General features: G+C 39.3%; 1 protein-coding gene across 3 annotated transcripts; it reads left to right on the top strand.

The window, feature by feature from the left end:
- The first annotated feature begins 1,718 nt into the window (after positions 1-1,718).
- Positions 1,719-26,749, top strand: CHRNA5 (cholinergic receptor nicotinic alpha 5 subunit). Of its 3 annotated transcripts, XM_043490201.1 has the most exons (7): positions 1,765-1,788; positions 1,927-1,978; positions 14,257-14,408; positions 18,704-18,748; positions 20,381-20,490; positions 22,386-23,217; positions 26,334-26,531. In XM_043490201.1, exons 4-7 carry the CDS (start codon positions 18,722-18,724, stop codon positions 26,493-26,495), a joined length of 1,131 nt encoding a protein of 376 aa, XP_043346136.1. In that variant the 5' UTR covers positions 1,765-1,788; positions 1,927-1,978; positions 14,257-14,408; positions 18,704-18,721; the 3' UTR covers positions 26,496-26,531. The 3 variants fall into 3 exon arrangements, with proteins under 3 accessions (XP_043346135.1, XP_043346137.1, XP_043346136.1); XM_043490200.1 differs by having other exon boundaries at positions 1,719-1,978; positions 26,334-26,749; XM_043490202.1 differs by lacking the exon at positions 22,386-23,217 and having other exon boundaries at positions 1,719-1,978; positions 26,334-26,453.
- The last annotated feature ends 881 nt before the right edge of the window (positions 26,750-27,630 follow it).

Here is a 27,630-nt window from a genome sequence, read left to right as displayed (position 1 = left end):
AAGAGTGATGTCATCTGCATATCTGAGGATACTGATACTTCTCCCAGCAATCTTGATTCCAGCTTGTGCTTCATCCAGCCCAGCATTTCTCATGATGCACTCTGCATATAAGTTAAATAAGCAGGGTGACAATATACAGCCTTGACGTATTCCTTTCCTGATTTGGAGCCAGTCTGTTGTTTCATGTCCAGTTCTAACTGTTGCTTCTTGACCTGCATACAGATTTCTCAGGAGGCAGGTCAGGTGATCTGGTATTCCCATCTCTTTAAGAATTTTCCATAGTTTGTGTTGTGATCCACACAGTCAAAGGCTTTGGTATAGTCAATAAAGCAGAAGTAGATGTTTTTCTGGAACTCTTTTGCTTTTTTGATGGTCCAACGAATGTTGGCAATTTGATCTCTGGTTCCTCTGCCTTTTCTAAATCCAGCTTGAATATCTGGAAGTCCACGGTTCATGTACTGTTGGAGCCTGGCTTGGAGAATTTTGAGCATTCCTTCGCTAGCATGTGAGATGAGTGCAATTGTGTGGCAGTTTGAGAATTTTTTGGCATTGCCTTTCTTTGAGATTGGAATGAAAACAGATATTTTCCAGTCCTGTGGCCACTGTTGAGTTTTCCAAATTTGCTGGCATATTGAATGCAGCACTTTTACAGCATCATCTTTTAGGATTTGAAATAGCTCAACTGGAATTCCATCACCTCCACTAACTTTGTTCATAGTGATGCCTCATAAGGTCCACCTGACTTCACATTCCAGGATGTCTGGCTCTAGGTGAGTGATCACATCATCGTGGTTATCTGGGTCGTGAAGATCTTTTTTGTATACTTTTTCTGTGTATTCTTGCCACCTCTTCTTAATAGCTTCTGCTTCTGTTAAGTCCATACCATTTCTGTCCTTTAATGTTCCCATCTTTGTGTGAAATGTTCCCTTGGTATCTCTAATTTTCTTGAGGAGATCTTTAGTCTTTCCCATTCTATTATTTTCCTCTATTTCTTTGCAATGATCACTGAGGAAGGCTTTCTTACTCTCCTTGCTATTCTTTGGTACTGTGCATTCACATGGGTGTATCTTTCCTTTTCTCCTTTGCCTTTTGTGTTTTTTCTTTTCTCAGCTATTTGTAAGGCCTCTTCAGACAACCATTTTGCCTTTTTGCATTTCTTTTTCTTGGGGATGGTCTTGATTACTGCCTCCTGTACAATGTCATGAACCTCGGTCCATAGTTCTCCAGGTACTCTGTCTTTCAGATCTAATCCCTTGAATCTATTTGTCACTTCCACTGCATAATCATAAGGGGTTTAATTTAGGTCATACCTGAATGGTCTAGTGGTTTTCCCTACTTCCTTCCATTTAAGTCTGAATTTCACAATAAGGAGTTCATAATCTGAGCCACAGTCAGCTCCCAGTCTTGTTTTTGCTGACTGTATAGAGCTTCTCCATCTTTGGTTGCAAAGAATATAATCAATCCGACTTCGGTATTGACCATCTGGTGATGTCCATGTGTAGAGTCTTCTCTTGTGGGGTTTGAAGAGGAACAGGCAGGGTGGGGCCAAAACCCCTGGCCTGGGGATCAACTGGGCAGGACGGAGGCGGGTCTATGAGCTTGGGGGGCGGGGCCAGCCAGGACGAGGCGGGGCTTGGGCGGGACAAGAGGTAGTGGGGCGGGGCTTGGGCGGGGCCAGGCTCCCGAGTCTCTTCACGCTCCCAAAGCGCTAGCGGAGGAGCGGAGCACCGGGTCTGCTGCAGCTGCTGGCACTTGGCTCCAGCCCACACTCCCCGTTCGGTTCCTCGGGTCCGCGTTCCCCGCGCGACCGTCGTGTGGCGGCTCCCTGCGTTGACGCACGGGTCCCGGGCGATGGCTGCGCGGGGGTGGGGGCGCTGGGTCCTCGGCCTCGGGCCCCTCATGCTCCACTTCTTCCTCCCTTTCCAGCTGGCCGCAGGGCGCTGGGATCCGGAGGGCGCGGGGGGCGGCGTGCGCCGAGGTGAGCCTGGGCGGCGGAGGGCGGTGTCGGGCGTTCGCTTCGGTCGGAGCGGGCCACTGGGCTCAGGGCGGCCGGAGTGCGCCTGGCGGGGACCGCGGCCGGGGCAGCTCCATTCCGGTAGCCGGAGAGCCGCGAGGTTGCGGCCGGCACAGAAATCCTTGTTCCTGAGGGCGGTTATATTCTTCTCCTGGGGGCTTGGAGTAAGGTGTGTTTGAGTAATGTGTGTTGAGTAATGCTCAGATGTGTTTATTTAAATGTAGAGAAAAGCCACTTTGACTTTTGTTCCATGACTCTCATCACTCTGGGTGACTTATATATACTTTGATACAACTTTTTCAATAAAAGATGCCCTCGTTATCCATCAGGGCTTTACTTTCTTGGTTTCAACTGGGTTTCCCACGTTGTTACTTTATTCTCAGACGAGTATGGATGCTCCTTCATACTTGCCTGTGAATAAAGGGAGATCGAACACCCCACTGTGAATAAAGTGGGGATGAATAAAGAGGCGAACACGACTGAGCGTTGCGCTCGCACGCACGTCGAGGCTCCTTGGGTTTAATACTAAGGATTTGATCTGATTTGATCTACCGCTTGTCCGTGTCCTCCTGCCTAACTTGCGCTTTAGCGTTTGAAATCTTTCGTTTTGCGGATGATAAGTGTGAGTTGTTTAAGACTGGGGAACGGACTTACCTGGCTGCAGGGCTGTTTGCATCCTAAGTTCTTCCTTAACATCTTGGAATAGAGTTTTTTCTTCTAGCCTTCTCTAGTTCAAAATGTTTTGGACAGGAATAGAAGCAAAATAAAATGCTTAGTACTTTTTCAAATTGAAAGCTTTAGAAAGTTTGTCAGCCCTCTCAATACCGTGAAGAAAAAATACGACCACTTATGGAGCACCTGTGGTGTGATCGCCGGGAGAAAGGAATAGCTAACCCACTCCAGTGTTCTTGCCTTGCGAATTCCATGGACAGGAGCCTGGCAGTCTACAGTCCATGGGGTGGCAGAGTCAGACACGACTGAGCGACTAACGCGCACACGGTGTGATCTAAACAGAAAAGTTAAGAATTCTTTAAGCAGAAGATAAAAGCTGAAGTTCACTACACCAGTATTTCAGTTTTTATTAGTAAGGAAGCTTTATTTGGGTATAAGCAGAACCTTTTCTTGTCTTTCCTTCCTTAAGGTTTTTAAACTCTGCTTCCTGTTTCTAGGAAGTGGTAATATTGAAGACTAGAATTATTTATTGCAGGATGAGTTGCTTTACAATGACTGTAGAGAAATAAGGTGGAGGATGATTTAAACAAGTAAAATCCTGTTCAAAGGTGTCATAGTTGAACAAAGAAAGGAGTGTGATTTTGGAGCCAGGCAAACCTGAGTTCAAATTATGAAGCTTGTGTATCTGGACTTGGACAAGCTTGTCTCAGCTGTCCTCCTCCTTTGAAAAACAGATGATACTGCTTACCTCTGAGTTGTTTTCAGGATTAAATAATACATGTGAGATGCCAGGCACTATGCCTGACACTCTAGAAAATAGTAGTCTCTATGCCTTTTGGTAAAAGTGGATAACTATCCTGTTGTATTATATTTATATATTTTTTTTCTCTTGTCCCACATGAGCGTCTTAAGAACTGTGATCTTATCCTGTGTATCTTTGTATGTCTAAGACCTGGCTTAGAAGCATTAAAGGCTTCCCTCTCTAGCTCTAAAATTCCAAGAAACTGTTGCTTTTAGCAAGTGATCTTTGAAGAGTAGTGTTGAAAAGACGATGGAATTGTACACTTGCTAATTTATATGCTTTTGTGTAAAACTGCAGAAAGTGAAAGTGAAAGTCACTCAGTCATGTCTGACTCTTTGCGACCTCCTATAGTCTGTGGAATTCTCCAGGCCAGAATACTAGAGTACTGGAGTGGGTAGCCATTTCCTCCTCCGGGGGATCTTCCCAACCCAGGGATTGAACCCAGATCTCCTGCTTTGCAGGTGGATTCTTTACCAGCTGAGCCACCACGGAAGCCCCGGGAGTACTCCATTAATTTGCTGTGTTTCCTTGGGCATATTGTTTGACCTTACTGAACCATTTTTTCTCCATCTTTAAAATTAGAAGGTGATAATAGATGCTCAGGTGCTTTAACTCAGATGCTTCCAACCATAATTAATTTTACATTTACATTTTATTGTTTTCATATTCATCCTAGGATCTTAATAACTCTTCCTTGTGGTTTCCTGGGAGCCAGTCTCTAGGAAAAGAAAATGTCTAGTGTGCCAGCTGCCATACTTATTTAGCTGGTGGAAGGTCACAGAGCTATGAAAGATTCTCGGGAGGCAATTTTGTCTGTATTAGAGAGTAGATAATTAACCTAGTACATTAAAATAATATAAACCTTTTAAACTGACCCGACCCTGATTAGGAGAGTGATTTATGGAAATTAGTCATTGGTCAGTTATATTTCTTAGCTGTATAGTTGTGAGACATTTTCAGTGGTTGAAACTTTATTTGTAGTGACTGAGTTCTGTTTCATTCAAAGGGAAATAAAATAATTATTTTGTGGAAAATGAGAGCTATGAAAGATTTTTTTCTCCTCACCTTTAGTCATTTTCATTAACATATTAAGAAGCTAATAAAATACACATATAGTGACTGTCCTCTATTCTTTTGTTATGATTACATCCAAAAGAATGTCGAGATGCCTTATGTAAGGACACAAACTTTTCACACAGTTTAATTGAAATTAAAAATTATTTTTGTTTTCCTGCAAATGCTAAATATGCTCTGAGTTAGACTGAGCACCTGGAAGATAGGATTTTATTTGTGTATCTCCTGGTACGTTTCAGATGTATCTGAGTTTGTAAATGTAGCCTGTTGATGGAACTTTAAAAAGGTTTTCAGTCATTTGTCAGAATAGGGTTTTTTTCAACCTATAATCTACAAATTAGATCTAGTAAGTAATTTTTTATAATTAGGATATGTTTTTTAATACAGTAATTTCAGTACAGAACATTTTTCTTCTAATAGTATTGTATTTCTTCCCTAAAAATTGGAATTAAATTCTTTCAGATGTAATTTTAAGTTTATTATTAAATAAACATGTCTTGACAATGAGAGTTGGTGAATACTCCTTTTGGAAAAAAGTTTACAATTTGCATCTATAAAACTGCTCTCCAAAATGGCAAAGGTATGGTTTTATAATGACAATAGGATAGCAGAGATTATTTTTAACGGGCTTTTTCTGCTTGGTGACTAAAATTTTAAATGTTTTGTTTCCACTTTGGGGACGCTTGATATCATTTCTTCTGTGTTTGATTCAGTGACCACATGCTCCTTTCTTCTAAAGGAGAATTATAGTCTTTTGCCAATAAAAATAGGAATTAAATACGAATATTTGAATTCCGACAAAAAGAACAATATAAACTTTTAAAAGTTAATCAGTTATTTTTGGCTCTGCTGGGTCTTCACTGCTGCTCGTGGGCTTTCTCTAGCTGGGGCGAGCAGGGGCTGCTCTCCAGTTGCAGTGCTTCTCGTTGGCGTAGCTTCCAGTCTTCTCCTTGCTGTAGCTTCTTATTGTGGAGCATGGGCTCCAGAGTGTTCGGGCCCAGTGCTCATGGCACATGGGCTGAGCCTCACGGCCATGTGGAATCTTCCCAGACCAGGGATCGAACCATGTCCCCTACATTGGCAGGCAGATTCTTAACCACTGGGCCACCACGGAAGTCCAATATGAACTTTTGATATATTTCTTTTTATTTTGTGATCTACAGTGTGTATATGGAATTGGGCAAAACTGGTTTTCCTTTCAGTGTTTCTCAACCTCTGGCTTTGGGGCCAGATATTTGTTTGTAATGGGAGATTGTCCTTTGCCTTGTAGGTTGTTTGGCAGGAACGCTGACTTCTCCCTACAGGGTGCCTGTAGTACCAGCTGAAAAATATCTCCAGATATTGTCAGATGGTTCTTCGGGGACAAAATTGTCTCCCTTTTCCCCAAACCTTGAGAATCACTGCTCTTAGTCTTGTAGACCAGGGCTTCTCAAACTTTAATGTGCACAAGAATCCTCTGGGGATGTTAGAATTGCAGGCACTGATTCAGAGACATGGGCTGAGATTCTGCATTTCTAACAAGCGCCTGGGCAGTGAATGCTACTGGGCAGAGTACCACACATTGAGTAGCAAAGTTGCAGACAGTTTCCCATTCATATAAAGTGGATGGATTCTCAAGAGGGTGCAGTGATAGTAATTATGGAAATAGAGAATTTACAATGAACTGTAGCCCGAACAGGAGAAGACCAGTAGAAAGTAAGCTCCAGTAAATCCATGGCTGATTCATGTCAATGTATGGCAAAAACCACTACAATATTGTAAAGCTATTAGCCTCCAACTAATAAAAATAAATGGGAAAAAAAAAAAAAAAGAAAGTAAGCTCCATCCCACCAGCCTAACAAATAGAGCCATCTTCCCGTTTTCATGTTTCCTCCTAGTCCCCACTACTCATTCATATTTGGACAGTCCTAAGGAGGAATTTTGCAAGAGTCTTATCAAGGTCACACAGGCTGTTGTGAGCTGAGGCACCTTCATGTTCTAGTGGGTGTTTTAGTTCATGACACTGTAAATATATTAGCTCATAATACATATTTATTGCCTGTTGAGAGGTTTGTGGTGTCAAATTACGATAGTGAACTCTGCATTTATTCAATCTGATGATGCTTAAACTTTTAAAGTGCAAGTTGTCTCTTTTTGAAAACTATTGACTAGACCTAAATTTAACACTGCCTAAGGTCATTTTCTTACTGCCAGTGTTCTGAGAGTCAGGGCAAGATGTTAAATTAGGTTTACTAAAGCATATCAGTTACAGAGAAATTTTATCCGATAATTCTGTGATAAAAATCAATAGAAAATATAATGAAAATCCTTGAGTGAAAAAAAAACCCCTCTATATTTCATTTATAACACTTAAAATAATGATCAGTAAGCATGCCTACTTGCCACATTGAAAATGTCAGATAATAGTATGCATTTCTTTTCATTTACAAAATCATTGATTATGTTCACTTTTTAATCTCGCTATTGCTTAAAATAGACCTCTTTGGACTGCAGCAGAGAGGATCTTTTGAAAAGTATACAAGACACTTTTCATTAACTTAAAAAAATTACAGGGAGGCTTGTAGGGGAAGATTACTCCAGGAATGTCTTAATTATGAATTGAGGGCATATAATATATATCACTCTTACAAACTTTTTAGATATATTATTTCATTCTATGATGACCTGTAAAGAATAAATGGAAGGCTATTGGCAGTAACCAGCAAAATTTAAAACATGTGTACCCTTGACTCAGCACTTCTACTTCTGAGAGTAGGTGTCATGGACATCCTTGTATTAATACAAGGATTTAACTTGTATGTTAACTACAGCATTTTTTCATTGTAGCATTGTAAGAAATAACCAAAAGCTAACAACAGTATAAATGCCTACCAGTGGTGAGAGCTTACATAAATTATGATACAGCCATAACCCAGACCACTTCGTGTCTTATGACGAATGAAGATGGATGGATGTACATTGACATAGAGAATTGAAAGAAAAAAAGCAAGTCACAGAACTTAAAAAAGAAAACATTTGTTTTTCTTCTGCGTATGTGTGCATTTAAAGATGTCTACACAACAAACTTCAAAGTGGTTAGCCTTGGAGGAAGGGAGATGAGGAGGAGATGGACAATTTCTACTCTTCATGTGCTTTTGGTTGGAATCTTGCAATGATCATACATGACTTTTGTAGTGAAAGTATTGAGAAGAACAGAGACAAATCTGGGTCCTAGTTCTACCTCTGCTGCCTTCTAGCTACTGTTAGACCAGTGATTCTTAAAGATTCTTCTTAAATCTTTAGCATCTGCTACAACTCTGGTATATTAGAGCCTAACATGTGATACCCAGGTTAGTTTATTCGTTCATTCATTCAACAAATGTTGAGTGGCTGCCTCCTGTGTCAGTCTTGGTACTAGAGGCAGAGCAGGAAACTCTGGTGCCTGTCTTCCTGGGGGACATATTTAAGATTAATTTGCATATTTATTTACTTTCATCAGATCATACTATTAAACAGTATGGCTATGCAGAGAACACCCCACAATGTGAAGGGCACTCCCTGCAAATGAGAATATGGCTGCAGCCCTGAAGTCTGACACAGCGTTACGCAACACTATTGAGTTTGGGCTGGATAAATCTTTGTCATAGGGGCTGTCCTGTGCACTACTGGTGGCTCAGATAGAAAAGAATCTGCCTGCAACGTGGGAGACCCAGGTTCGATTCCTGGGTAAAGAAAATGCCCTGGAGATGGATATAGCAACCCACTCCAGTATTCTTGCCTAGAGAATTCTATGGACAGTGGAGCCTGGCAGGCTATAACCCATAGGATCGCAAAGAGTCGTACATGACTAAGTGACTAACAGACACACCATGCCCTACAGGATGTTTGGTAGCATCCCTGGCTTCCATCCACTACACACACCACCCCCTCCATGTGACAGTCCAAAACATCACCAAACATTTTCAACATTTTCCAACAGATAGTCTTATTTTTTTTAAGTAAGTTAGAACTTGGGGACATATGAATTTAATACCTAATTACTGGTGCCAAGTATTCAAATCACGGTTTTCAGCTTTGCAGTTTTGCATCCTTTCTTAATCACCACACTAAAATTAAGGATCAAGTTTACATTTCTTTGAAAATATATGTGGTTTCAGTAAGTAACTTAGAAGTGAAACTTTTTTGATAAGTCATTCTTTTAATTTCTCAAACTTGAGACGATACCAGAGTAATGCTACTTGGAGTTACAGATGGATTTGTGAAACCCAAATTTAAATCTCACAGAGTTAATAACAGTATACATATTGTACCTTTTATGTATTCCATTTAGTTTTTTCTGTCATTATATTTTTAACTACTTCAGAAGAATTGTCCATTAATTTTTTGTGTGTTATTCTTGTCCTATTTTTAGTGTGTTTCACTGCTAGGTTCTCTTTGTTTTTCTGAGATATGTGATTCATGTGCTATTAGTAGGTTGGTATTCTAATTATTATTATTAGCTGTAAAGGGTAGAGACTTGAGGAGGGCTTTTCTGTGAACTGTCATTGCAGTGTTGAGAGTGCCCAATGCCACAGATATGTTATTCCTTCATTTTGTTTTTTTTTTTTTTTGCAAGGTTCCATTATCTATGGTATTCTAGAGGGAGATGATCTTTGTTAGGCTATCAGGAAAGTTTTATGTAGAAATCAGAGCTCTACAGGCAGTGATTGCTTTGTGATAGTACTTTTGGGTGTTTGCCTTTTGAGGTCTATCAGTTATCCTTACTTTAGCAATCATTTATAGGCCGATAAGAAAGACTCTGTGCTGGCACTTATAGGCACAGTTTTACTTAATCCTCACAATAATGTTATTAGGTTGGTATTGTTTTAGACCAGTTTTACAGATGAAAAACCTAATATGCAAAGAAGTTATATTTCCAGGTCAGGCAATAAGTATTAGAAGTTAGATAGAACCCAACTCATGGACTTAAAATCTACTAGTTCTTAGCCAGCATGTTATAATGCCTCTCTTCATATTCAAATCTGAGTAGCACAAGGCCTCTCTATCTTTAAAAAGATGTCTAGTGGGACTCTTTATCCTTAATAGTAAACTTCTGTAGCTCTTGTGACAGTTGCTTTCACACCAAGGATGAAATTCTGAATGACTCAAAATAAATGGAAATTGTCAGATGGTATTAACTTCTTCATCTGTTCATGTATGCATTCAACACACAGACCACCTGCTCTGTGCCAGTATGTTGTTAGGACCTGGGGTTGTTGTTCAGTCGCTCAGTCATGTCTGACTCTTTGCAACTCCATGGACTGCATCACACCAGGCTTCCCTGTCCTTCACCACCTCCTGGAATTTGCCCAAACTCATGTCCATTGATTTGGTGATGCCATCCAGCCATCTCATCCTCTATCAGCCCCTTCTCCTCCTGCCTTCAATCTTTCCTAGCATTAGGGTCTTTTCCAATCAACTGGCTCTTCGCACCATCTGGCCAAAATATTGGAGCTTCAGCTTCAGTATCAATCCTTCCTTTTCCTGAATATTCAGGACTGATTTGTTTTAGGATTGACTGGTTTGACCTCCTTGCTGTCCAGGAGACTCTCAAGAGTCTTCCCCAGCACCACAGTTCAAAGTCATCAGTTCTTTGGTACTCAGCCTTTTTTATTGTCCAGCTCTCACATTTGTACATGACTACTAGAAAAACCATAGCTTTAAGGGTCCCAATTTCTCCACATTTTAACCAAAAACATGTTATTATCTGTGTTACTTATTATAGCCATCTTAGTGGGTATGACATGGTATCTCATGGCTAAAGGTTTTGAAAATCTTTTCGTGTAATTATTGGCCTTTCGGTCACTTGCTTCTTGGAGGAAAAGCAATGACAAACCTAGACAGCATATTAAAAAGCAGAGACATTACTTTGCCAACAAAGGTCCGTCTAGTCAAAGCTATGGTTTTTCCAGTAGTCATGTATGGATGTGAGAGTTGGACTACAAAGAAACCTGAGTGCTGAAGAAGTGACTCTTGAGAGTCCCTTGGACTGCAAGGAGATCAAACCAGTCAATCCTAAAGCAAATCAGTCTTGAATATTTATTGGAAGGACTGATGCTGAAGCTGAAACTCCAATACTTTGGCCACCTGATGCGAAGAACTGACTCATTGGAAAAGACCCTGATGCTGGGAAAGATTGAAGGCAGGAAGAGAAAGGGACGACAGAGGATGAGATGGTTAGATGGCATCACTGACTTGATGGACATGAGTTTGAGCAAGCTCCAAGAGTTGGTGATGGATAGGGAAGTCTGGTGTGCTACAGTTCATGGGGTCGCAAAGAATCAGACACAACTGAGCGACTGGACTGAACTGAACTATCTGTTTTTAAATCGATTAGGTTATTGAGTCTTTTATTATTCAAGTCCCTTGTCAGATGCATAATTTGCAAATTATTTCTCCTGGTTCTCTCTTTAAGTAGTAAGGGAAGAAAAGCTACTCTTAAGTTACTACTGTGATCGGCACTGAGTATAATATTGTAGGAACGCCAAACTAAAGAAATGATTCCTGCATTCCAGGACATTGGTTTCCTGGAGACCCACGACTTACGTGACATAATTGAAAAATAGTGCAGAGCAATACAGTAAGTCCCTTACATATGAACCTTCAAGTTGTGAGTTTTTAAGATGTGAACGTGCCCCTGTATGCCAGCCATTGTACTGTACTACTATATTTTTCAAGGTACTGTACTTTAAGATGAAAATTGTTTTATTTTTTGCGTTTGTTTTCTTATGTATTATTTGTGTGCAAAGTACTATAAACCTATTCAGTACAGCATTATTCAGCTGTGTTAGTTGGATATCTAGGCTAACTTTGTTGGACTTAACGAACAAATTTGACTTAGGAATATACCCTCAGAACAGAACTCATTCATATGTAGGGTACTTTCTGTATAGTAATTACCCCAGGATTCTTAGGAACCTAGGTTGAAAGTGACTGATTTAAAGTATTTGAGTAGGATGAGCAAATGTTAATTATTCACAACAAATTTTTAAAAATAATTTTTTAGTTTGATTCAGTTTCTTTAGAATTTAGCTTATATAGTATCACATTTTCTGAATCAGTCCTTACTACTAGATGGTAAATGTGGTGGATTTTCCTGTCTTTGAGTACTAGTGTATTTCCAGCATTTGGCATAGTGCCTGATACAAGGCGTTTTCTGTTAAATGTTTGTTGTATGAATGAGCAAACACTGGTGGGGCTTGAGTTCTCAGGGGATACAACCTTAAACCTCTTTTCCAGTTGTCATGAGGTAGAAGAAGTTAATGTGGAAAGAGGAAGAGGCTAAGGAGAGCTGAGCTCTGCCACTGATGAGCTCTGTAGCACTGGCCTTTCTGGTCAATATCCTCATTTGTTACGTAAGGGAATGTGTTGGCTCATCTCCTTCTTAATATTTTGGGGTTTATGAGCAGTATAAACTGAAAACATTTAGAACCAGATAAAGAAACATGGCCTCTAAGTAAAATTTGAGTGCACCATTAAGTTTTTGTGCAAAAATACCATGGGCCTTTGCACCTATCATTTCTGTAACACTGTACTAGAAAAATGTTGTTTCTAGTATTGGATGTACTAAGATGGTATTCACAAGGTAGTATCTTAAGGGTTCTCATTAAGTAGAATGATTATCCTTTTATTTATTTATACCCTATCTACTTTCTTTCAAACAAAATTTGAGGTGGCAATTCGAGTTGGTATTTTTTTTCCCCTAAGACAAAGTTTCCTTAGATGCTATTAAAAAACATTTTTCTTTCTTTCTTTTTTTTTTTAGTACCTACTGTATAGCACAGGGAACTATACTCAATATCTTGTGATAACTTACAAGGGAAAAGGAACTTCCCTCAACAGCATTTCTGGACACAAACCTGATGGTTCTGAAAAGTCTCTCAGAAATTCAGTGCCTGGCATAGATGTTTTCACTATACACATGATACACACAACCATCCAATATTTAACCAATCCCATCAGAGTGTTATCTCTGTCTTTTAAACAACCTTAAACTTTTGGTGTTTTTTAAAATAGAATTAGAATAGGAGAAACTGGTCAATAATGCTATTTTAACTGGAACCTCTGAAATTAATAGCTTTTAAACATTACAGAGAATGACTCCTTGGTGTATGATATTCTAATTGAATTGTAATAGTTCCAATACTCTGCATTTCAGCAGAAGGAGACTTTTACGGAGGCATGGCACAAACTCTTATGGTATTTATAGGTTAAATCAAATATCTTAAATAGCCTAGGGAAGCAAGACATAGTGAGGACTAAGCTGCTGTATTAATTAAGGAATAGGCAGTGAGAGAAAATCAGGGGATGGATTTCCTCTAGCTAGAATAACTAGATACTTTTTAATAGCTCCATATGGAAAACATGGTCTCTCATAATAAAAAAAAGATTTTGTGAAAGTGCTAATTTTCTGTCAAATCATTTTTTCATGTTAGAGAAAGACCAACACTAGCTACTCTAAATCTGTAATATATACTTTATGATAAATAAGCCATTGACATTTTGTTTTAAATAAGTGTTTTTTCTTTGTAAAATCATGAGTTTTGAGTAAATGTCATCCTTGAGTTTCACAGATTCCACATTTCCTAACAGAGACTCCAGTGTCCATAAAACACTAAAAACCCATTTCTTTAAAGAGACTTATTTAAACTCAGTAGAAGTGTAAACATTACTATGATCCATAAATCTAATTAATCTTTGGCTATGACATCTCAAACTTTTAAAATTTTGTCTTTTTTTTTTAAGTCTTGAACCCTAAGGTAATGGTATACAAATGTGTAGCAAAGATATGACAAAGCTGAATAATTTACTCAATATTTATGTGTTCGTATATATTAAATGCATGTAAATTAAAGCATGCAGTTCATGGGCTCTCAAGGAGTTGGATACGACATAGTGACTAACAACAAGAACAAATTAAAGCATGTTTATTTTATACTTATGCTGCATGCTAAGTCGCTCAGTCGTATCTGACTCTTGGCAACCCAGTGGACTGTAGCCTGCCAGGCTCCTTTGTCCATGGGTTTCTGCAGGCAAGAATACTGGAGTGGGTTGCCATTTCCTTTTCCAGAGGATCTTCCAGACTCAGGGATTGAACTATGTCTCTTATGTCTTCTGCATTGGCAGGTGGGTTCTTTACCACTAGCACCAGTTGACCAATAAATTTTAATACATGTTTTCTAGATTTGGAATTTTATGACAAGCAACCCCCCAGCCCTGGTAATTTAAAAGCTTTTGTTACTTAGATTTTAAATTACTCTGTATTAAGTACTGAGTGTTTCTTATGGAACTCAGCATATTTCCATGTGAATAATCTGATTTAACTAAGAAATATATCTGAACCAGAGTGTCCCTCATGGATCACAAACATTTGTATTAATATTTTGTATTCAAATCTCCTATGTCAATAGCTTAAATAATACTTTCTTCTTGTTATTCAGTCTCTCAGTCATGTCCAACTCTTTACGACCCCATGGACTGCAGCTTGCAGACTTCCCTGTCCTTCACTATCTCCCAGAGTTTGCTTAAACTCATGTCCATTGAGTCGATGATGCCATCCAACCATCTCATTCTCTGTTGCCCCCTTTGGTTCATTCGTAATGCTGAACTTTTTAAAAGTCTAGGTGTTTCATGGAAGAGAAGCCAATCCACTAACTTCTAAATATTTGTTGTACAGGGTTAGCTGAACCATCCGTTGTTGCCAAACACGAAGATAATTTGTTTAAGGATTTATTTCAAGACTACGAAAGATGGATTCGTCCTGTGGAACACCTGAATGACAGAATAAAAATAAAGTTTGGCCTTGCAATATCTCAATTAGTGGATGTGGTAGGTGTGCGTATTATTACATATTCATTTCACACAGGTTTATGCAGAGCATCTTGTGCGTGTGGGCATGGTGCCAGGCCACAGAGTTGACAGGGGTGAATGAACATAGCCGTTTTCCTCAAGGAACTCACCAGGGAAAAACAGTGATTACACTACAGACACAGGAATACTGTATGTTTATATAATCTGGTAGAGTTTAGAAATCATTTTATCTCATTTGGTGATTAAAATAGGCCTATTCTTAATAAATTTGAAGTGATTAAATATTTTATATGGAAGTTTCTCTTTAAATGTGTCTTTAAAATATGACCAAAAGATCAAAATTTTAAAAGAAAACATCCAAGAGTTAGTTGTAGATTTTTAGAATCAAAAAGGATATTGCTTCAGTATCACACTTAAAATGTTTCTGAGATCTTTTCATGTGAGATTTACCAGGAAGTAAATTCTCTTCATAAATTTGCTTTTGTTGTCAAGAGATTCTTTCTATTTTAAACTAAAAGGTTCACACTGATTTTCAAATGAGTTTCTTCTTGTTCTGATCATGTTAATCAATAATTATTTCCCTATTGTGTTTTCAGAATAGTTGACAAGTGTGTGTGTGTGTATGTATATATGTATAACATAAGTGTGCCTTTATTTTCTGATTAGAGAAGCAATGCATGGTTTTTGGGAAGAGTTTAGAAAGTTGAAAGAAATACAAATAAGAAAATAAAAATTGACTGTAATCCTACCACCCAGAGGTGACCACTGGTAATGTTTTGTTGTATTTCTTGCCAGTTTTTTCTTTATGAGTATGTTATAAAATTGTGATATTATTTTAGATATAATTTTGATTACTGCTTTTCCCCCTACTGTTACATGATGAACATTTTCTTATTACATAATCTTCAAATGTAATTTTTAATGGCTATATTTCATTTATATTTCATTTTAAACATTATTCTATAATAGCAGAAGCTTTTGTAAAATTTTTCCCGATTTTCCCTATTATTAATGCCAATGATGAATATATTTGTGCATAGGCAAGGAAGGTGGTGAATCGAAAGATATACATTTTTTGAAGTCTGTTGATTAATATAGGTCACCCCATTGCTTCCAGAAAGATCAATCAATATGGACTCTGTGCTTGATCCTTTGCCGGGCAATCCAGGGAAATTTTAAATATAAATTAAAAATAGGGAAGTAGGGTGTAGTTAATAGGATTTGCTTTCAACCTTTCTTTCCAGTTGGGATTGTTAGCATGTAAATTGAGTAAGTGTATAACACTGAAGTACTAAATTGTGATGTCACAGAAATCTGGGTGTTCAGATCTTGGTGACTGGGACTGTCAAAGGTGGCAGGGGACATGAGCTGGCCTCGTACTAAGCATAGGATCTGGCATGCAGAAAAGAAAGAATTTTAATAACAAGGAACAGTGTAATCACAGTGATTACATAAGTGATGCTAAGCCATTCTGTTCAGCAATTTAGATCAGTGGTCTTGACTGGACGGTAGAGGAGGTGACAAGTGATATCTGGGGGCCGCTGTGTGCGCCTGCCATTGCTTCTGTTTGGAGAACTTTCCTTCTCAGCACAAGCCATTTTTCCTTCAAGGCCAGATTCATCTGTCAGACTCTGAAATCCAAACTTCTGAAGACAGTCTCTCCTCTGTTCCAGTTAACACTGACTGGCACTCATCTGCTGGCAAGGCCTCCTCACTAAAGCAGAGTGAACTTCAGTCCTTGCGTCTCTTCTAACATTGTGTCTGGCACATAGTAAATGCTGAGTGAATGAGAGATCTGATGGGTAACAGCCATGGTAAAATCAGGACTACAGGAAGATCAATATGACAGAAACACATAGCTTTGAGGAGGGAAAGATTAGAAGCTTGAGAGGCAAGTTAGAAGAGCACATATAAGAAGGAACAGGACTTGACCACTGATTATGGAGGGAGACATCTAGTTCTGAAGCCTGGGTGGTTAGAAGGGTAATAACCAATTGGAAAGTAGATCTTGGTTGTTATGGAGGTAGGACAGAGAAGATGATGGGTTTGCTTTTGCTATGAGGTCATTGTTGTGCATTGAAAAGAAAATGTTGGCGAGGCCCCTGGAAGGTCAAGTCTGGCTCTGAAGTGAGAGACACGGCTGAGGATGGCATTTTGGAATTACCGGCCTGGGGGAGATTGTTAAAAACTTTGAATTGGTGCGTTTTTAAAGCAGAGAGAGCAGGAGCCTGATCCTTCAAGAACATTCATAGAAAGTGGGTGGGTTAGCCAAGCAGAGAAGTTGGGGAAGGGTGTCTTCTTAAGAGAAGAGCCCAGAAAATGTACAGTCAGTGACAATGGGAGGGTAGGAGGACTGGGGTCAAGGAAGATGAGGGCCAAGGGTCCTGGACTGGAAGTTTCACTGAATTGCTTCTCAGCAGGTTTATGTTCCCTTCTAATCACTGAAGTCTGCCCTGCAACCTTGTGGTCACGTTTAGTGGTTCTTGAAGTTTCCTCAGATTCCTATTCCATTGTGTTCTTGCTCTCTTTTAAAAACCTCAGTGTTGGCTTGTTTGTTTTGATTTTATTTTTATGGTCAGGTTAAAATAAACCTATTACCCCTAAAACTTTTCTGCTTTGCTTATGAGTGTTAACATTTCATTTATTTGTGGTTTCCTCCTGAGTGTCATCTTACATTTTTCTTTACTCAGTTGCATCCTCCACTGTGTTAAACACATGATAGATGCTCGAAGAGACACTTGAGATTGAAATAAGCTATATCCCCTGAGTCAATGGCTAATTTCACATCTTTGGAGCCAGTTGTGAATTTATGGATTATTCTTTTATCTATGTTACTGTTGAAGATACTAAGTACTGACTAAGTCCTAGCTCACAGTGTAAAATCGATATGTGTTCACATTTTCTAGGGAAATGGTATATAATTTTCATCAGAGTCTCACAGATGACCTACTGGCATGCAGCATGCTCTTTATGTGTTTACCAAAACTCCCCTAATTTTTGATGCCTCTGTTTAGAACATATGCCTAAAAGGCATATTCTAATAGAGGGCTCAGCAATTATTCTGGATGGTGTGTGACATTGGGGGTGGACAGTAGAGCTGGTGGTGTAGGGTTTAAATTTAGGAGTTTTGAGTTCTAGAGTAGATTTAACCACAAACTGGTGGTGTGATTTTAAGCAAGTTTCCACTGGGCCAGTTTCCATGTTTGCAAAATGAAGGGATTATGATAGATAAAATCTCTAGTTCCTTTCCAGCTCTAATATTTTAATCAAGGAAAATTGCTCATTGGAAAACACACCATAAGCGGGATGGCCATGCTGTTTCCTAGGACCCATTCTTTCCATGTAGGGACTAACAGCTGCCTTTGTCCCTAGGAGTGTGCTTTTTTCTGGCTTCCTCCTTTCTCCTAGGTCATTCATGTATTGTCTGGATGGGATAGGCAATGGGGACCCTCCAGTCACCTAAGCTATTTATACCCCATCCTCTCTCCCCCACTGTAGGGACTGCCTTGGCTTCTGTGGGTCTCTGTGCTCTGAGCATTGCATCCTATCCAAGGTCCATTTGTGGTTGATGACCATGATGATCTTTTAGTGGTGCAGTTGGCTCCATGATATTTCAGTAAAATTTAATGGAAGAGCTGCCACTTTAATTAGGCCTTGAAAATTCAGTGAAGGACTGATGTAAGCAAAGATGAGACAGCAGGAAGGTGTAAGCAGCAAGGACCCCTGGTTCTCTAGAAAAGTCGGATGTAGAAGCTTTATGAAGTTAACATCCAAGGCTCTGACCTCCATACTTTTTCTACATAACAACTTGATAGGTTGACATTTGTGCCTTCACAGAAGCAAATGACAAGTTATAGCCCCTCAAGAATGCATACATTGTATCTCACCAATTGTAGGATGTATGTTTTCCCACATTTTAGTACTTTTGAAGTCAAGATGTCTTATAATTAATGGCAGCTTACAATTCATTTTTCTTTCTTCCTTAGTGCTAAGTACATAAAACAGTGCTGTGCTTCTTAGATTGCATCTTAGATTTGAGGAAATGTAGTCATTGAGACTATTAATGTTAAATGGGAAAATGCCAATGGTAGCCTTTATGGCAGGCTATTTGAAATACAGAGTATGTTGGAAGGAATATTGTGAGATTACGCTGGAAAAAAAAGATCCTGCTTTTCTACAGAACCAGATTGATGAACAGAATGTCATTTTCTATAGCGAGGAGTGCTTATATAAAAACTGATAAAATTCTTACTTAAAGAATTATCATTTCTGTAATTGAAATAATCAGCCTTTAAAAATTTTTTATTTTATAGGATGAGAAAAATCAGTTAATGACAACCAATGTCTGGTTGAAACAGGTATGTATTGAATTCGAAGGGCCATGTGACAGTTGACTGCTGCCATTGTTTTTACAGAGTTTATAGCACAGAAGGGACATGAATATTTAGTCTTGGTGGACAGGCAGGAGGCAGAAAGGTGAGGTAGATGGAGCTTTGTATTCATGCAGTTAATACTGAGTGCCTGGCATTTGGCAGGCACTGTTCTGGGCACTGGGGAAACAGCAGTGAACAAAAGTCTAGCCCTCAAGGAACTTCATTCCAATGGAGGGGAGTGGGATAAATAGGAAGTTGTATATAGTACCTTTCAAGCTGATAAGCTTGGAGAAAAATACTGAGAAGGCAGACAGGAAGTCTTGGGGAGTGGGCTTTTAAATAGGATGGGCAGGAGAAGTGCCACTGAGAAGGTAAGATTTGAACAAAGACTTGAAGCGAGCCATGCAAGTATCTGGGGGGGGCGGGGGGAGTGTCCAGGCAGAGGGACACAAACATGCAAAGGCCCTGAGGTTGGAGAGTGCCTGGTGTGTTTAGGGAGTAGCAAAGAAGCCAGCTGGCTAGGGGTGAGTGGCCATGGAGACGGGAGTGGGAGATGAGGTCAGTGAAGCTACCAGAGGCAGATGGGTACTTCTAGCATAGGTTATGAGTAGTGGTTCCTAGGCCACTGTAGGATTTTGGTTTTTACTCTGAGATGGGAGCAGGCAAGAATGTAATGATTTATTTTTATTTTCATAGTCCCTTTTATATAAGGGGGTTTTTCTTTTTGTTTCTGAACTGTCATATGTGCCCAGCTGCTATTGAGCACTTCCCTTTGTTTGTTCTTTATTACCCCTGATTTTATTTATTTTTAATTGCACTGGGTCTTCATTATTGAGCACAGGCTTTCTCTAGTTGCAGAGAGCGGGGGCTACTCTTCGTTGTGGTGCACAGACTTATTGTGGTGGCATCTCTTGTTGTGGATCATGGGCTCTGGGGCACAGGGGCTTCAGTGGGTATGGTGCCTGGGCTTAGTTGCCCTGCAGAATGTGAAATCTTCCCAGACCAGGGATGGAACCCATGTCCCCTGCGTTGGTAGGTGGATTCTTAACCACTGGATTGCCAGGGAAGTCCTGTCCCTGGTTTTTAATACTTACTACCAGTTCCCTAACCCCAAACTCCTTAAAGGCATATGTGCTTTCCTTGGGGTGCAAGTCTTGACCTGATCACAGAATTATTACTATGTGGAGGTGGGACGGTGTATTTAACTATGTGGAATGTGTCATAAGTCCATCTGCTCTTTGCATGGTCTAGTCCAGCCAAGTTAATGACAAAACGGCTAGAAAAGAGAACGTTTTCCTTGAACCTGGACCTTAGGTGCCCATGGCTGCAGCTCCTGGGTATGGTTAGCTGGTAGCAGAAGAGGTGTTGAGCAGAGCCATGAACGCACACAGCTCTGGGCCTCACCTGTGTCTCAGGAGGGCCATGGTTACAGCCACCGCAGAGGGGACAGGGCTGTCCCCCAGTGCCCATAAGAAGGACTTGGAGGTGAGTTTTCTCTACTGGGAGTAGAGGTGACTTCGTGTCTAAAATAGCTGAGTTTGGCAAAGAAAGTAGAGTTTTCACTGGTTTTGGCTATTGCTTTTTATTGAAATTGATTCCGATTTCTTTGTTTTAAAGGAATGGATAGATGTGAAATTAAGATGGAACCCTGATGACTACGGTGGAATAAAACTTATACGTGTCCCTTCAAACTCTCTCTGGATTCCAGATATCGTTTTGTTTGATAAGTAAGTTATAGTCAAAATACCATTTTATGTTTTCTTAAGAAAGCAGTTGTGTTACTATTTGGCACCAGTATTTTTTTTATTCCCCTTGAAAATAGTTTGCTATATATAAAGTCCCATGACATCTTGTGTTCTTTTGTTTTGTGAACCTACAAATATGTTCTGTGGATCCTCTCCATTTTTCTTGTGTATTATTTTCTGATCATAAAAGTGTTCTTGGATTTTAAAAATTTGTAATCCATTTGGGAAGTCCAGAAGGGTATAAAGAAGTTGGGGGAAATACAATCAGTCCTGTTAACCCACTACATGGAGACAACCACAACTACTGGCTTACATGTATAGTGAACTTCTTCTGTGCCTGGCAATGTGCTCAGTGCCTTATGTGCTTTATTCACCTGATTCTCAAGATAACCTCATGAACTAGGTATGATTACATTTATTTGCCAGATGAGAAAATGGAGGCCAAGGGTAGTTATGTTTTGTCTAAGATCACAGGTCACGTGTGGTGGTGGGGGTGGAGGTGTTCACAGTAAGACAGCCTGGCATCCCATTTACCTCCTATTTTCAAGCCTACATATTTTCTGACTTCCTTCCAGATTTTTTGGTATTATTTTTTTCAATAGTTAAGGCCATACTTTATGTTTAAATGTGCATCCTTTTAATTTTGCTTAGACATTGTAATTTTTGTGATTTTTGATAATTTTGAAAATTATGTTGTCATAATTTTCCCACAGTGAGGAATGTTGGGTTGATTATTAGCTCATATTAATGAGTATTCTACCTAAATGTGTTTCGATTATGGTTTTTTGCTTAGGGGAGAGGGTATTTCTAGATGCCAGTTTGATTTTTTTCTAGGACCAACCACTCCAGGACACTGGGGAATTTGTGCTTATCCTAGTGTACTTTATCTTATTTGCAAAAAGGCATTGGCATGAGGACAGAGCAAAGGCTGAGAAAAAAATATTTCTTGCTTTTCAAACCTTTACCTCCATGCTTCTCAACATGGAAGGAGTGAACAAAGCTGCAAGGTAGCATGATGCAGCTTCCTGGAGCATCATTTCCCTCGAAGTCACGGCAAACAGTTTTATATTTAACATGGATATATCACAGAGGAGTGTGCAAAAGCTACATGAATTTTAACATAGAGAACAGTATTCCAGAGATAGCTCATGGTGGTGGTGGTGGTGTTTCCTGCTAGACTTCCCCAGTGAGTGAGTTCACGCACTTCGAGAGGGACAGCTGTTTTCCAGGGCTCTGCCCAGCTTGGGACTGTTGTTCTTTCCCCATCACTGTAGGAAGTGTCCAGTATCTGTCATGGAGGGGGACAATCACTGGAGGGAGTGGATCTAGGAATATGGATTCAAGTTCTGGCTCTATGCATGTCCATTGTTATAAATAGCCTAGTTATATTTTGTGTGTACATGCATGCTAAGTCACTTCAGTCATGTCTGACTCTTTGCGACCCCATGGACTGTAGCCCACCAGGCTCCTCTGTCCATGAGATTCTCCAGGCAAGAATACTGGAGTGGGTTGCCATTTCCTTCCCCAGGGGATCTTCCTGACCCAGAGCTCAAACCCACGTCTCTTGTATCTCCTGCATTGGTTCTTTACCATTAGCGCCAATTACCTTTTGTGTGTAATCAAAGTGAAATCATTTCAACTACATGAATCTCAAGATTCTGTAAATACAGATCTCTTGGTCCTGGAGTAGACATGGAAACAGTGGTTCGACTTCAGTAGAGTTAGATATTTAAGGACTCAAGAGTCCCCTACATGTTGCAGGTATATCTCAAGTGTAATAATTTTAAGGATATTCCATGCTATAATATAGGCTTTCTTATGGACACTAGGCTTGTCAAACGCACGCCGGGTTGTTTACTCCCTGCCTTGTATTTCAGTGCAGATGGACGTTTTGAAGGGGCCAGTACCAAAGCCGTCGTCAGGCACGACGGCACGGTGACCTGGGCTCCACCGGCAAACTACAAAAGTTCATGTACCATCGACGTCACATTTTTCCCGTTTGATCTCCAAAACTGTTCCATGAAATTTGGTTCTTGGACTTATGACGGATCACAGGTTGATATAATTTTGGAGGACCAAGAAGTAGACAAGAGAGATTTTTTTGATAATGGAGAATGGGAAATTGTGAGCGCGACAGGGAGCAAAGGGAACAGAACTGACAGCGGCTGCTGGTATCCTTACATCACTTACTCATTCGTAATTAAGCGTCTGCCTCTCTTCTATACCTTGTTCCTCATTATACCCTGCATTGGGCTCTCGTTTTTAACTGTACTTGTCTTCTATCTTCCTTCAAATGAAGGTGAAAAGATTTGTCTCTGCACTTCAGTACTTGTGTCTCTGACTGTCTTCCTTCTTGTTATTGAAGAGATCATACCCTCATCTTCCAAAGTCATACCTCTGATTGGAGAGTACCTGGTGTTTACCATGATTTTTGTGACACTGTCCATCATGGTCACTGTCTTTGCTATCAACATTCATCACCGTTCTTCCTCAACGCACAACGCTATGGCTCCGTGGGTCCGCAAGATATTTCTTCACAAGCTACCAAAACTGCTTTGCATGAGAAGTCACGTAGATAGGTACTTCAGTCAGAAGGAGGAAGCTCGGAGCAGCCGTGGACCCAAATCTTCTAGAAACACACTGGAAGCTGCACTGGATTCCATTCGCTATATCACAAGACACGTCATGAAGGAGAACGATGTCCGTGAGGTCTGTGACCACATGTATTTACAAATGCACGTCTGTTTTGATTCTAAGTCAGGCACCTGGCATGACCCTTAAGACTAAGGATAGATTGAGGGCCAGAGATATTGACAGACTGTTTTGTAAAAGAGTGTTACTAAAATTTCAATGAAAACATCTGCAAAATGTGGCATATACACAAACCTCACATCTCCTTTTCCCCCATTGGCATCTTGGACGACTTTTTTTATTGGAGGATAATTACTTTACAGTATTGTGCCAGTTTCTGCCATACATCAACATGAATCGGCCACAGGTACACATATGTCCCCTTCCTCGTGAATGTCCCTCCCGCCTCCCACCCCATCCCACCCCTCTAGGTTGTCACAGAGCACTGGGTTGAGCTCCGTGGGTCACACGGCAGATTCCCACTGGCTATCTGTTTTACCTATGGTACTGTATATGTTTCCATGCCACTCTGTCAATTCGTCCCACCCTCCCCTTCCCACACCATGTCCATAGTCTGTTCTCTGAGTCTGTGCAGGGATGACTTTTAGCAATGCTGTGTGATTCTGACTCTTCTGTTTTTCTAAGGCATACTTAGCTTTGGCTAACATGATTAACTGTTTCAATTTGATCTTCAGTAACTTTGTTTCTGAATTCTATGGTCATCTGCAGGCACAATTGCATTGTAATTTATCAAAAGTGATTTCAGTTTTTTAATGACTCTAATGTAGGCTTTATAAATACAGCCAAGATATTTTTCTAGAATCCTCTTGTTCACTTACAAGAGAAGGTTAGTGAAATTAACAGCAATAAGGTCTCAGGTGTTATGCATTATACATCAGATACATGTGAGGCTTAGTCTAGTATTTAATAATATGCTTAATTTCTTAAAAACAAAAGTTTACTCCAAACTTTGTTATAGAAAAATAACTCACTGGGTCCTTATTTAATTTTTTAAATGCAAGAATTAAACTATGAATACATTTTATTAATGTGATATTGATCCTGGTGTTTTTTCCAAAATATTTCAGTCTTGTCACTATTCTTTATTTCTATTGCATAATATTTTTAAAGGTATGACTCTAATACTATTTTTTATAACTGAATTTACTTTCAATAGTTGCATTAAAATGATATGAATTCTCTCACAGGTAGAGAAAACTAGAGGTTACCAGTGGTGAAAGGGAAAAGGGGGGCAAGACAGGCCAGGGGATGAGAGGTACAGGTTACTATATATTAAAAAGCTCTAAGGATATATTGTACAGCACAGGAAATATTTTTTAAAATGTGTATCTTTTTGGCTGTGCTGGGTCTTCTCTACCTTCTCTAGTTTTGGAGAGCAGGGGCGCTCTTTGTTCTGGAGCACAGGCTCCAGGACATGCCGCCTCAGTAGCTGTGGACCATGGGCTTAGTTGCTCCTCAGAAAGTGAATCTTCCTGGACTGGGGATTGAACCCCTGTCCTCTGCATTGGCAGGCGGATTCTTATCCACTGTGCCACCAGAGAAGTCCCTAGATGATATTTTACCGTAACTTAAATGGAGTATAATCTATAAAAAATTTGAATGACTATTGTACACCTGAAACTAATATAATATTGTAAATCAAAAGAAAATAGTACCTAACATAAAACATGTATATGAATTCTAATCTCTAAAACTTTGTTAAATGGAAAAATTTCTAGCAGGTGTGGTAAGCAGATGGAATGAATCTAGTAAAAGACCAGCTCTCTCCCCCAAAGGGACATTGACATATGTTTCTAATAAACTTTAAAATTTTTTTATTCAAGTATAGTTGATTCACAATGTTGTATTAATCTATAAACTTTTAATACTTATGGAACATGAAGTTTCTATTTGGTGTAAGTATCTAGTTAAATTAGTTTATAAGGTGAAGCCATCAAAGGAGTCTTAAAAAATACAGATATTAGATAATAGTATGGATTGAAATAGGATTTAGTTATTTATTTGGCCAATCAGTACAGCATGTGGGATCTTAAATCCCCCACCAGGACTCAAACCCACATGCCCTGCATTGGAAGTTCAGAATCTTAACCACTGGACCACCAGGGAAGTCCCTAGATTGTATTTAATGAATGTCTGCAAAGTGTTGAACAACAGGGTCAGGGTGCCTTCCATAAGACCAGTAAAGGGGGTTTATTTTCAAGGGAAAAACTTATAAGTAGAGAAGCTGTAGGGTTTTATAATCCTGTAAATTTTATATTATCCTGAAACTTTGGAGCACAGTTCCTATAGAAGACTCCGTGCCTCATGGAGAGCAGGGGCTAAGGAAGCCCATGATCAAGGGCGTGGCCTGATGAGTAGGAGCCTCTGGTGCTCAGGGCCTGGTCTCAGCCTGCCCTTTCCTTGAGGTCATTCATACCTGCTGAGCCAGCTCTCTGTTTGGGCTGCAAAAACGGGGAGGGAATGAGCTCTTGGCTGGCAGATCTGAACTCATGGTATTGTTGTTCAGTTGCTAAGTCGTGTCTGACTCTTGGTGACTCCAGGGACTGCAGAATGCCAGGCTCCTCTGTCTTCCACTGTCTCCTGGAGTTTGCTCAAATTCATGTCCATTGAGTCAGTGATGCCATCCAAACATCTCATCCTGTGCCATCCCCTTCTCCTTTTGCCTTTAGTCTTTCCCAGCATCAGGGTCTTTTCTAATGAGTCGGCTCTTCCCATCAGGTGGCCAAAGTATTGGAGCTTCAGCTTCAGCATCAGTCCTTCCAATGAATATTCAGGGTTGACTTCCTTTAGGATTGACCGGTTTGATCTGAACTCATGAGCTTAGGTTAAAATGGTCCCTAGGAAATCCAGAACTAAATAAAGCAAGTGAGGCGAGGAAGAAGATTAACAGCTGTTGAATGTATATTAATTCTGAACCAACTTTTCATTTGTCATGAGATTAACTTCAGGCTGGATTGTCTTTAAAAATGAAAACAAACACTCCTGGGCCAGAATAATTAATAGAAATAACTATATATAGTAAGAATTTAAAATATTTTTAAAGTTTAAGATATGCAAGTACTATATTTTATTAAAAATCTATCAAAATAAGCCACTTGTATTATAAGTTGACATGTAAATTTACAAATTGTGTCTTAATTATTTAACGTTGGTTTTTGTTTTTTGTGGTACAGGTTGTTGAAGATTGGAAATTCATAGCCCAGGTTCTTGATCGGATGTTTCTGTGGACTTTTCTTCTGGTTTCAGTTGTTGGATCTCTTGGGCTTTTTGTTCCTGTTATCTATAAATGGGCAAATATAATAGTACCAATTCATATTGGAAATGAAAATAAGTGACACTTTCCAAGGGGTTGTAGTAGGAATTTAGTTAAAAGGCACATATTTGTTATGGCACCTATGAATTATGAAAATGTGAATTGTGTTCAAAATTTGATGCAACCGACATCAGTTTATCTCAATAGATTGCCCATTAAAATATTTAGCTGCATGACTGAAGTAATAACTGAGTGAATAATATTTGATCTTCTAAAAATAACAGCACAAAATATTATCTAAACTGAACTAATAAAAATCTAATGTTTGTATCCTGGCAAATAATTCTACTTTGTAATCAGCAGTGAAGTTCATCTTTGACTGTGCTGGAAAATCCTGTTGTATTTGAAGACTGATTTCATTTGGTAAAGGTACACATTTAAAAATTCTCTCTGTCCTGTATTTACTGCATAACAGCTACAGTATAGTGTTGTTTTAAGTAAGCTGGCTACTTGGTATGATAATGATTGAATATGATGCAGCTTTTTTATAACCAGCATTTTTAAAAAATGAAAACTGGGAATTTGGAATTCCTTTAAGGCTTACTTTATTTTGTAGATGCTTAAACTGAACAATTATTGTTATTAACTATTTTTACAGCTTACCTTCCATCATGAAGTCACACAATAGACAATTCCTATGGACATGCAGTATAGCATATCCGTAACATTATTTCAGTTCTCTTGTCTACTTTTCCCACAATTAATAGGACCACCTTTTATATAAATTCTGGTAGCATCTTTTGATCCTTGACCTTAGAAACGCCCACTACAACTAAGTGAATCCCATTTTAAGAACACATCTGTGTATACTAGTAAATTGTTCTGTGAGAAAACCATCTTCTAATATTAAAGGTGATATTCTAATTATGTATAAGCACATTGTTACATACCTGTGATGTTTCGATTTTACCTCTTTCCTTCCAAAAATTACAGTACAGTAGTAGAATATTAGAGTTTAGATGTAATTTAGATGTAGATTTAGACGTAATCTAGTCTTAGCCTAGTACTACTTATTCAGTACAGTATCATGTATCACAGGTAGACAAGTTAAAATTTCATCTCTAAATGTCCCTGATTCAGCTATGACCAGGAAGAAAAAACTGATAGAAATCTCGCATTCAATTTAGAGTTGTTAGCTCTTGAGACAACAGATACCT

The sequence above is a fragment of the Cervus canadensis genome, chromosome 17, assembly GCF_019320065.1.
Source record: "Cervus canadensis isolate Bull #8, Minnesota chromosome 17, ASM1932006v1, whole genome shotgun sequence".
NCBI lineage: Eukaryota > Metazoa > Chordata > Mammalia > Artiodactyla > Cervidae > Cervus > Cervus canadensis.
The sequence above is the reverse complement of the archived record's forward strand: the minus strand, read 5'-3'. Positions and strand labels throughout refer to the sequence as shown.